General features: G+C 36.0%; 1 protein-coding gene across 1 annotated transcript in view; it reads left to right on the forward strand.

Annotated features, from left to right (window-relative positions):
- Nucleotides 1-3,133: 3,133 nt before the first annotated feature.
- Nucleotides 3,134-12,648, forward strand: part of LOC117109951 (TAF5-like RNA polymerase II p300/CBP-associated factor-associated factor 65 kDa subunit 5L) — a gene marked incomplete in the record, with an annotated part of 15,189 nt that continues 5,674 nt past the window's right edge. The window contains 10 exon segments of the mRNA XM_033252450.1: nt 3,134-3,371; nt 4,227-4,345; nt 5,271-5,349; nt 5,777-5,855; nt 7,213-7,342; nt 7,968-8,086; nt 9,128-9,320; nt 10,389-10,565; nt 10,912-11,018; nt 11,521-11,714. Coding sequence (XP_033108341.1) covers nt 3,303-3,371; nt 4,227-4,345; nt 5,271-5,349; nt 5,777-5,855; nt 7,213-7,342; nt 7,968-8,086; nt 9,128-9,320; nt 10,389-10,565; nt 10,912-11,018; nt 11,521-11,714 — 1,266 coding nt within the window.

Here is a 12,648-nt window from a genome sequence, read left to right on the forward strand (position 1 = left end):
AGTTCTTTGTCTTCCATTTTGGACGGCCTACGGTATTATCTTTTTCTGGCTAAACGCCTGTTCCATTTTGTAAATTTTTATTATTAATTTGAGAAGGAGATATTTTTGTGATTTGATTTTAACACTGAGAAAGAGGAAAATAAATGTTTTGATGATTTGATTTGATTTTAATACAAACAATTTGAAGTGTCGGACTTCGCCATCCAAACAGAAATTACAAAAGGAAAATCCGCTTGAAGTGGTAATTACACAGTAAATCACTTCACTAGCAAGTAAATCGAAATCGGTCCCAAGAGGTATTTTTTGGACTGCAATTAATAAAACTGTGTTGGTGGGCTTGTTATTAACTCAGTTATTATAATCAATAAGAAGGTATGTCATTAAGTCACATAAATGCCAGTACTTCTTTGGTTCAATTTCGACTTCTCGATTAATTGATTAGTTAATAATAATAATATTCGTTTGACATTACACTTTTACAAAAGTGGCAGCACACAAGAAAGTGGCGCAGTCAAACTTAAACTTATTAGTTGAATTGAAGGAAAACCTGTTGAGGTGGGAAGGAAAAGATTTGTGCGCGGCAAACACCATTCTGACAAGCGATAAATCTTCTACCGATCGTTTCTTGTACAGAAGGCAAAATTATCATAAAGGCTTCTTGTTGGAATTATTTGCCCGTCATCTTTCAGGAACGCATTGCACAGGATGTTAAGAATACGTTATCTTGATTTACTGCTTGTAGTCTAGAAATGTCCATTATCGCAGGTTTTTAACCTATTTTTCACGTCCCATCGTAATGTTTTTTCTTAATGTATGATACACAAAGCTCGGTTTTACTTTGAAATAATGAGTGTTTATCCAATTAGGAGAGGAAACCCATAGAAACAAGAAGAGGTGAAAAAGAAGCCGACGTGGTGATGATAATGAACTAAAATGGCCTGATATGGTGTTGTGAGATACAGGGGCTTAGGTTTTAGGTGTTCTCTTACTTTACGCTTCGACACTGTGGTTTTAGTTTTTCGCAGATTTTTCTGTGTTTTTTTTAGATTGCTGTTGAATACAATAAAAACAAATTAAAAAAAACAACAGCTTGAGGATCTGACGAACAAAGAAATGGTTAAGGAACTTGACAAGCTATACCTTATGCAGCAATTTAAAAGGCCCACTCATGTCTACTAAATTAATATAAACAATAATGAGAATGAAAGACATGGGGGAAATAGATTCTTAAATAATTGGTGTAGTTGGGAATTTATAATTCATCTCAAGTATTGAGTGGGTGTAAACGTGTTGATAAACGCTCATATTAAAACAACACAACGGAGATACATTCAGATTTATTTCCTCTGAATGTGTAGGCGTGTAGGACAGTCGTCATGATGCATTACCCGCATCGACTCTTGATACGTCATATTGCTAGGCCTATATGAGTGTTTTATTTAAGAAAAATAATAACAAAGACGATTACGACGACGGCGGCTACAGCAACAATGATAATAATAGGCGTTAGCATCGATTATAACGGAAATCCGGGACTGAGAAAACTATTTTAACCACTGCTACAACTTCATTTTAATAGGAAAGCGATGAAATAGTTTATGGATCTAATCGCCGGCCAGGCGGTAAAGACAATTAGTTCAATCATCACAGTAGGTCTATACTTGGATAATATTTTCACTCAACATTTTTTTTAATGCATGTGCATTGCTCCAATTATCATAAACCACTGTAGGGCCTAATGCAATACATTTTACAATATTGTAAGCTGTTTCAAACTTAGAAAAACTAAATTTAGTCCTGTATCCTTTTGGCCTGGACATTGTTAAAAAGAATCTAATATAGAGCTTTTGAGATAGGCCGCAGACAGCAAATGACCTCTTCGTCTCTCGCGATATGATGCCTTTTTTCCATAGTTTCAGAATTATCGAGTGGTGCTAGGGTACGGTACTATCCATTTACGTTTCATCATTTGCTTGCCTATCTTTTATAAGTTTACTAAACAATTAATAGTAAATTAAAGACAAACAGCACTTTACGGACTTACAAATTGTAGTGATACACGAGCTTTCGACTACACAGTGGTCTTCATCAAATGAATGTATATTAATAAGATAAAAATATGGTATATACTGGCACAACAATGGAGGACCATGGTGCTCAACAAGCATCGAATTGTGTAATTTTACATGTTTTTCTCATAATTTCTTTGTGGAGAACCTCTAGACTGTTATTTTCGTTATAAAATTTAGGTAATCCTGCTTATTGATTTACTTCTGTTCTGTTTTTTTTTTTTTTTTTTTTTTTTTTTTTTTTTTTTTTTTTTTTATGTACTGTAAATGAAAGGCAAGTGATATGATATGATATGATGTGACGGAATATGAATAGAAAACAATAAGCATAGCCTACAAGCCTTATCAGGCAAACAAAATAGATGGAAGGGGAATGGTGAATAAGTAGAGGCAAGCAAGCTAAACTGACCACAAGCTAACAGAAAATAGATTATAACATGGAGGTATAGGCCTACTATACCTCCATAAGCCTCTGTCAAATAATCTACTGTAATTGAATTGTTTGAATACTTCAAGAAGACACTTTTTTAGAGGGTACCGTATTACATAGTAACACCTACTGCAAATAAGATACAAATAGATTTGTTGGTTTTCTGTTTAGTAAATACCTCATTTGACATTTTACCTCAGCCTCAATTTGTTCTTATTTTGTTCTTAATTATTAAGCGATTTCAGCCTCAGTGTTCTTATAAAATGTGTTCTTATAAAAAAAAAAAGTGCAAAAAAGTGTAATATAGATGACGTTCTGAGTAAGTACACCATTTCCATTTTAAAGCTTTACAAAAACGAAAATTTGTCATCCTAGGTCTTTACAATTATTGAAGCTAAATGAAATTCTTTCAGGATTCAAGAATAATGGTAGAAACAGGTTAAACATACATTATTGTTCTGTGTTAGTGTAATTGAAATAATCTAATAACTAGATGGGCTGCGAACTTTATCGACTGCCATATTATATAAGACGTGATGAAATGTAATGTAGATTTCTTGAGCGAAAGTTAAGATAGTCATCCTTTGTTGGTACATAGGTGGCGCTTCACTACTTCATCATCCGTGTGTGGCCGTCGCCGCGATCCGCCGCCGAATGCTACCAGAGAAGCTAGCTGGTCTTCTTTACCACCTTTTGCTGTGTTTTTGTGCATGCTGCCTGAAAATGAAATTTAACATTGGGAATGGGGTTCAGCTTCCAGAATGTTATAATCCCAAATGAGAGAGGAAAAATAGCATTCGAAGATGAAACGAGTCAATGGAGACCACATTCAGACAGCTGTTAAACTCCATTTGAGGAAAAGACAATTTGTGGTTTGTACAATCTGCATCATACAATATTAAGCCCGCTAGGCTAGGCGAACACGATGGGTCTTAGTCATGGTGACGGAGGCCAACCGGCAGGTCTTCCCACACGACGAGCCTAGCTTACAGTATGCTTAGGCCCTCAGTAATGCGACATAAGTCACGATCTAACCAAACACCGTATAGGCCTTATCAAAATAATGACACATTGGTTGTCGATAACCACACGTCCCTAGGGCCGACCAAAGCCTAGGCCTACGACGGATGAATACGATATTGAATAAGTTTTTTCAATCTGGCATGGATAATTGATTGAGCGAGAGTGAGAGAGTAAGAATTTAAGAAAGACTCTCTGACACTGACAAAATGTTTACCACAGCACTGGGAATCCAACCAAGACCTAGCCTAAACAGGTCTAAGCAGAGGAGAAGCCCTGGATATACTGTATTATGTATGCAAATTCTGTTCATAACAAGACTAGGCCTATATAATATTAATATTTCCATCAAACACAGACTGGGCACAACCATCAGTATTTATTTTATGATGTGTCTAACTAAGAGGCAGATACAGTAACGCATGCTATTGTGGTAATGATTCTTGACAACAGCTAGGGACACTCACCATACAGTGATAGCGTACAATACCTTATCCCAAGCAATTGGCTTTTTTTATCAATGCAAAACAGCACTCAAAAGCTTGCTTCTACCATACCAATCCTAATGCTGGATGAGGATGTTGTCGAACCAACGCCAATGATGCAGTGTATTTAGCCGTGCTCCTACCTTACCCCTTGGCTTGACTCGCCCAATACAATAGTATGGTACTTAAAAAGAAATCTTGAATCCATTTGATCTCTTACAGGACTGCGAGGGTTCACATCAAACTGAGATTCCCCTTGCTCAAGATGTTGTTTCTATGGCAACAGATGAACTACTCTTTGGAATAGCAGGAGCATCAAGAGCCATCTCCAATGCATCATGGTAATTTAATTTTTGTAATTGTCTATTCATTAACTTTTAAAATTAATAACATTAAAGTTGGATTGGATTTGATTTATTCGGTGTAAACACCAAGGATAGCCCACGAAAGTCTAGAAGAAGACTTATTTCCAGTGGGGTCCTTCTGGTGGTGATTGGACAGTACACCGGGAGACAATCCCCTACTCTTTTCCGAAGAGCGTACTGTGTTCTTTAACGTGCACATGGGCCATAAATGCACACGGGACCAACGGCTTAAATGTCTCATCCGAAAGACAGTGCGCTATTGTAACTTGTATTTCAGCCCTCTAGCTGAAACACAAGGAGAGGCAGCGATGGGAATTGAACCGGGGACCTAGAGATCTCCATGGTTCAGCACACACACAGTGACTACCACCAGATTAGCCGACTGAGCTAAACCACCTCTCAGTTCTGACTTAAGCATTAATAAGCCCATTCCAGTAGCCTTTGAATGGTGTCAAGTTATAAGATGCATTGTATTTGCTCATTGTTGTATCTTAAAACACCCCCTTCCAAATGACTGAACAAAAATAATGGAAGCAACATCATTGTCACTCAACACATTCTATTAATGTTCTACTCCAGTGGAATTTTTTCTAACCTCTATGGGATTAATTAATAGATATGGTATTTGATCCTTAATAGGATTTGAATTTGAATTGAATTTTAGCCTATAATATTGAATTTTATTTTCAAGTTGTTTATTGTCTCTAACAGAGACAATATATGTTTTATTAATAATGAACTGATCTACTGTACAGTTAATATTGCTGCAGTACAACATGTTGGGAATCTCCCATTATTTTTACAATCCCTAAAAACACTGACTCTTCCTCTATAAATATTACATTTTTTTTCCATCAATATCTTTTAGATAGATACAGTATACTTATTTTCTAATTTTCAGTGAAAGTGACACATCTGTTTATGAAGAACAATACAAGCGCTTTAAACATTTCATCGAGGGCGCAATTGACGATTACAAGGTTTGTATTGCGAGGCAGAGTTCAAATCTTGTTATAAAAACCATGATTTTTTCTCATGGTTTTAGGTAGCTCCACTTCTGAAGCCTCATTATGCAGGAAGTTTTTTTATACCATGTACCTGGTTTCACTAAATTGCTGCCTGCCAATAATGATGATAATGTATAAAATATCAGTTTATTAATATCCCGACCTCGTTTGATGATCTTAAAATAAAGTTCACTCAATAAGAGAATAAAGAAGTCATTCCTTATGAGATATTTCATAAAGCATAATTGGGCCATACAGGAGACGACTATCTTGATATTAAACCGTTCCCAAGTGTAAGTAATTAAATTTTGATAACCACGAATAAAATATATATGTGCTGCCCTCTCTGCTTCCAATGCAGTTGCTTTTAAACTTTTAATTTATGTATTATAATTTTCAGGCTCCTTTGAAGCAGCTGTATTTCCCAGTGTTTGTTCACATATTTCTTGATATGATCTATGCTGGCCAAAAAGCTGCTGGTAAGTTGCTGTTTTCAGCACCTTCCTCCTTTTTAATTTATTTTATTCAATCCTCAACCAGCAGAGGATAGAGCTATTAAATTAAGCAACTTTTGCTCTACAGCAAAATACACTACGGTTCGGTTTTCATTATAGCCTTAGCCAGCAAGCTGTCCGGCCGTCTTTTGGAAGGCCAACAATTATTTAGAAGGCCACTTTTACTGTGACGACTTGGCCTAATCAGCTCCGCCTAGCCTAATTGGACCTGGTCTACCTTTAGCAAATTCTTTATATTCTTAAAATCTATCGAATGTTACACTAAACAAAATATAAATCATATTTACGTTTGATAAAAACAACATTTATTGATTGAATGTGCTTTGTTTTCATACTATTTTCCTTGGGGATTCCCAAAAGTGTAAGGCCAAACCATTGCCTACCTGGTGAAAAGTTCACCTACAACAACATGCATCGTGTTAAAAACATTTATACCCTGCTGGAAAATGGAGGGTTCTGAGTCGCCCACAACACATGCACGTGGCTCTGCAAATACACTTAAGATTCGGTTCCCCGACATAATATTATTGGTGTTATAATTAATTCATGAAATACCGTAAAGAAGATCCGTTGTTAACCTCACAAGTTAAATTTTATTATTCAACAAAATACAGTACTGTAGGTCTACTCTAGGCCTATCTCTTGATTCAGAGGACCTAGAACAGAATTTACACTAGACTAAAGCGAGTGATGAAAATGCATCTGCATAGCCTAGAAATACCGAGCTATGCGCAGTCTACATATACAACTAAAATATCTTTGTGATAGCTAATTCAACACTATTCCTTTGAAGACAAAATTCTAACATTTAAACACCTTTAAATGCACTCTAATGATCATAATTTTCTAATTTTTTTTTGTATTTGGGAGGGGCTGTGGCCCATTAATCGGCTCGGGCCACACCCACTTCTATTTTTGACAGCCTATTTCATTTTTTCTGGGTAAGCCTCTGGTTTTTATACAGGCTGTTGTTTTTTAATCTCGACGATGATTGTTATGAATTTTGGCAGAGAGACTGCAATTGTGAAAGTGTAATATTATTTCTCCAATGACCCCAGAGATTCTAAAGCTTTGTCCACAATGGCAAATTTTCTGTGACAAACAACTGTTGTATGCACATATATAGTCATGATGTGCCTATATATGGTCATGATGTGATGTCATCATGACAATATGTAGGCACGTCACATGTTTTTGTCAAATGCAATTTGATGGTCTGGACAGGGCTTAAATGCAGTGCTCATTTTTAATTGTAAATTTGTGCTTTTATTCAATGAGATATTGTATGCTTTTTAAGTGGTTTGATAATGTTTTTCTTCAGCTCATGTTTTCTATGAAAAGCACAGTCAGGACTTTGCCGTTGAACCTCATCAGCGACATCTGATCAATCTGCTGTCGGGAATTTATGATCGAATGGACATTCTGATGAACACATCTGTAGCGTCTTTCAGGTTAGTAGAAACTAGAAAATTTATATATAATATTTAATTGGTATATTTAATTATTTTAAGGGGTAGCTGGCTCATCTGAGTACTTTGCTTAAGCTACCCCTGTCCAGCATTTCATTCTTTGTTTTTCTCACTTATTGTAATTTATTGTCACTGTTTTTGTACATGTTGGTCAAATAAATAAATAAAAGAAATGAAATGAGTGTATGTATAATATTTTCATTGGCCAAATTACCCATGCCACTGTTCAAGTCAAGCCAATTTTCCTCAGGAAAAATAACCAGGTTGTTTTTTCTCATAATAAAACTTCAATCCAGACATAGCGGTTTGGTTTAACCACAGACCCTATATACGATTTCTGAGCTGATCACAAAATCTGTCTATTGTTTAGGCATTGGCACAGTAAAACGTGCTATGTACAGTGAATCCAAGTGCGTACAGCAATAGGATTTAACCAACGTCTTGGTAAAAATAATCCAATGCCAACACGGCTGTACATGATTTATTTCTATCCTGTATTTTACTATATTTAGAGTTGAATGACAAAAGTATAGTATACAAAAATTACTGAATGTATATATTATACTCTATGAAATATTAATGTTTTGCATTATCAATGTCCTTTCAGGGAAGGCAAGGCAGTAGTGAAGTTCGACAATGAAGTGTTGGATTACTTGCTGCGATTTCTTCAATGCTGTAACAGTACTATACTCATAAAATGCCTAGATCAGCACATTGCCTTAGAAGGTAAGTAACACTAAAGATATCTTAAGCCAGCCATACACTATTATAAGTCTGTCAGACTCAACAGGAACAGTCTGTTCAGACATTAGCTGTTGATAATTGACAAATATGGTAATGTATTGCTTAGGCTTTTCATATTAAATTCTCATTGTGATAGTTATCGGAATAGTACATTTCTATATTTTTTTAATGCTGAAACAAGATAGAAAAAAGTTTGAAAGTATACTGTATACTTAGCTTTCAAATAGGAGCGTTTGGCGCGGTTGGCGCACCGGTTGTGGCTTGGACTCCAAACCTTGAGGTCGGGGGTTCGGAACTCTGGCTGTGCAAATCGCTTGTGTCCTTGGGCAAGGCACTTTATCTACGGTTGCCTCTCTCCACCCAGGAGTACAAGTGGGTACCTGGTAGGTTCCAACACAACCTGCGCTGATTACTAGCTACAATATTATGGAATGATAATATAATTTCATTTACTAATTTAATTTGGTGTTCAATCTGTTCCATATATGTTTGATCCAATGACCGGGGTAGTAATGTGAAGCGGTTAGAGAGGTATGAAGCCATATAAGAATGACATATTATTATTATTATAAATATAAGTCTGATTGTGATGGTTATACAGTAGTTTTTGCAATCTGAATTTGCATATTTTAGTATTATGGCTTCTTTGTAATACAATATACAATACCGCCACATTCTTATGCTAATTACTTTGTTTAACAATCAGCGGAGACTGTGCTGGTTTTGGGATGGCAAAGCCTTATTGATTATGTGATTGTATGCACTACTAAATACAATGCACCCTCCAATACAAGACCCCTCTAATTTTGAGACCACTTAACACAGAGCTAGCCCTCTGATTGGAGACCAAACCCCGAGAGCACCCCAAATTTTCATTCATAAATGATAAAGTAACGACTACACCAAAAAGGCAAAACAACGCGGTGAGAAATTTGCTTGATACGGTATTACAGATTAATTTAAAATCATTTAAAATAATATTATACATTTTCTGTCATCTTTTGTTTCTAATTTTCATTTTAGTAAATGATTCTTCCAATAATACTGTTTCACCACAAGAGGTCAAAGTGCATCCATCTCAAAGTAAGAAACATGAGCAGTTTGATAAGAAATCCATGGAGACAAGCACCCTCAATCAGGCTATTCAGAAAGTTTGTAACGGGGCACCATCTATGCCTTCCATCTGCCACTACACAGTACTTAATTCATATCAGGGGTGAGTGCTAATGAGTAGGTGTTATGCGTGTTATTGCTTTATGGCATATTTTAAATAATTAATGATCTGAGTTTGGACCATAATGGGAAGCAGTGCTGATGTATTTATAGCACAATCCAGATTAAAGAAACTTAATAAGTGAATTAATGAATATAAATATTCATTGGTTTGTCAGATCAAGCGTTACTGCAGTGTTAATTGGAAGGCGGCTTGGCTCAGCGGTTTCCGCTCTGGTTATAGAGGTGGGGGTACAACCTCACGCTGACCAATCTAGGCCGGCCATGCTTAGAGATACCACAACTTGCATTGTTGACAGGCTGTGAAGTGGCTCAAGCCATTTTTTAGCCCTAAGTGCAAGTATTTCATGGCATACATGGCATATAAATATAACAGCCATAAGTGAACAGCCATAAGTTCCTGTCTGAAACGGGTTGCCCTTTTTTCTCTCACTACGAGTAATTATGAGTACCTGGTAGGTGTGCATAATCCTTTTAGACTAAACAATTGACCAATCAGAACAGGCCAGTAACACCACGCACATCCCACAAACATGCGTTGTTTCACAAATATGTTGTCCCACAAACGTATGTGTTTACATATATTTATGCTGTCGGTTTTATGACTTTGGCAACCATGTCAAATGGGCAGGGCTTAGTTTAAAGATTCATTCACCAAGGAGCCAAATATGTGCTCCTTAGGTGTTAAATCCAATGACAATAGTACAGGCAGAGTGAAACACTTGGAGGTATTGGCATATAATGTTTTAAAATATATGACCAACAGACTGATGATAAAAGATATGGTATTTGGAATGCTCACTAATAAGTTAAATTTATTTAGAGGTGATTTATGAACTTTGACATGTAATTACAAATTTACTTTTCTTAAATAGTTACTACAAAAATTAATAATATTGCAAGATGAAAAAATTAATGTAATATATTTCCTCTAAAAGTTAAAATTACTAATGCAATGCAATGATAATTTGAAAGATTAAAAACCATTTCATTGCTTATGCAGCGCCCATGTATATAACACTTTCTTTTAATTTTTTTACTGCCTCAATAGGCTTACATGCACATCCCTATCCCATAATGGTCAGTTGCTCTGCGGTGGATTTGAAGACTCCAGTCTGAGAGTTTGGAGTCTAACTTCCAAGAAACTGAAGAGACAACAGAGGGCAGCAGATGTCAGCAAGATTCACATTGCTGGCGAGTATGTTGAAGAGAAACTCGAAGCTGAAAGGTAGATTACATAATTGTATGTAAATAATCATAGGGATAACATGGACTGTTTTTTTTGTCAGATATTGTACTGATTGTTTTAGATGTTTTTGTGATTTTGTGGTTAAGAAAGATTAGCTAATTAGTATGGTTTTTATAATATTACTAAAGTTTGTATGAAGCCCATTACAATAATTAAATTAATCAATCTGTTAATCAACCGATAGGTTTTCCAGGGTTATGTGTAAGGTAATATTATTCCAAGATGTATTCTGGATGTATGTATGTACATGTCTTCTTCCTTCCCACTTTATTGCTATTTAAGGTACTACAAAAAGTGGGGGTTTTTTTTACCTTTTTTTATTCAGGGTTGGAAATGAATGCAGGACACTAAGAGGACACAGTGGTCCAGTATATGATTGCACTTTTCTGAAAAATTCAGATTACTTACTCTCCTGTTCTGAGGACTCAACTGGTAAGGCGTATATTAATTCTGAGCAGTATATATTGAAAATAGTGAAATAGAGTGAAAGTGTCAATCCATAGTCACTGGATTCATTCAAATTTTATGCTTATTGCACACAGATCAATGCATTCAGTTCTAAAACCTTTTATCAGGTGCATATTTATACTCTTTGGTGGAAAGAGGCAAACATAGATGATGTGCTTTGCCCAAAGAACAGAAGCAAAAAAGGACATACTCTGTATTTGAACATCAACCTCAGGGTTCAGAGCCTGAACTGGTATTTTTGCCTTCTCATGAGCAAAGTTAGAATTATTGATAGAATTTGTTTCATGGTCCATCTGCATTCTTTCAGACCCATAATCAACTTATATTCTGCTTTCTTCAAAATTTTACTCCTAAAAATGTAATTGTTGGAGCAACTTATGTCTACTGTTAATCATGGTATTTTTTCATATTTAAAAACTGCAATTTGATAAAAAAAAAAAAAATGTATATTTTTTCTTACCTTTAGTACGTGCGTGGGACTTAAACTCATTCTCTAATACTGCGACATATAAAGGGCATAACTACCCGGTGTGGTGTATTGACTCTGGACCAATGGGTGTGTATTTTGCAACTGGTTCAAAAGACCGTACCGCTCGGCTCTGGTCACTTGACCGGATGTATCCACTCAGGATTTATGCTGGACATTTCATGGATGTTGATGTAAGTTATTGATAATGTACTTTAAATGACTAATGATTTTAATAATAACTTTAATTAGCCTATTTACACTGGGTTTGAACAAGGGTATACAGTGCAGGAAAAAGGAACATTACCTCTACGTAAATAAGTAAAATACTTTGCATTTTAAGAATGAAAAGTGGACTAATGAAATATTGAATTTTTAGTTCCTATGCATGTAATGCAATAGTAACTATTGTAATCACTTTTGCTATTTCCTATGTTTTTTATTGTGTGTAGTGTGTGTGTGTGTAGACATTTATGCAAATGCGCATGCGTCAAAGAAAAGTTTTCCGACATTTTGTTTTACATCGCGATGCGAAGATCGTTGAGAATTTTCTGCAGAGTTCAGTCAGGTCTCCCGCTAACCGACCGGAAAGTCGGCATGGATGAAACTATTTTGGTTTTACGGCAAAAAAATCAACTGCTGCAGGCATAGGTATTTTGAAGAAGGCCTAAAATAAAAGTAAAATGTTGCTGAAATGCAACGTTTTTTCATTTAGATCTCCATTTTTCACTAAGTCCATGCGACGTTTTTTTCTGTTGTATACGTATGAGTAGTCATATGAAGGTACAGTACTGCGATGCGAGGGTAGTTAGATCGTTCAATCAGTGATATCGTGTTATCGTCTAATACAATTAAATAATGTGTGTAATATTTAAGAATGCACCACGTGGGTCGCTTTCTTTGTTATGCGGTAATAGTATACGTAGCAGAGTGACGACAGCAAGCTAAGCCTAGCCCAGGGCCTAGACCGTGTATGTTCTTGATAATCGTAATGAAAACCTCGGGTGACAGACGATTGGGCCCAACTGGTGTGGACGATCGGACCCAAGATATTTTCAAATAAATTGTAGTCCTTAGCAGGCCACTGCCAGCACCCCCACTTCCGATATCGTTCCAAACTACTGTAAA

This window comes from Anneissia japonica, unplaced genomic scaffold (assembly GCF_011630105.1).
Source record: "Anneissia japonica isolate Jap-2015-1 unplaced genomic scaffold, ASM1163010v1 scaffold585_len4108843_cov191, whole genome shotgun sequence".
In the NCBI taxonomy this organism is placed as follows: Eukaryota; Metazoa; Echinodermata; class Crinoidea; order Comatulida; family Comatulidae; genus Anneissia; species Anneissia japonica.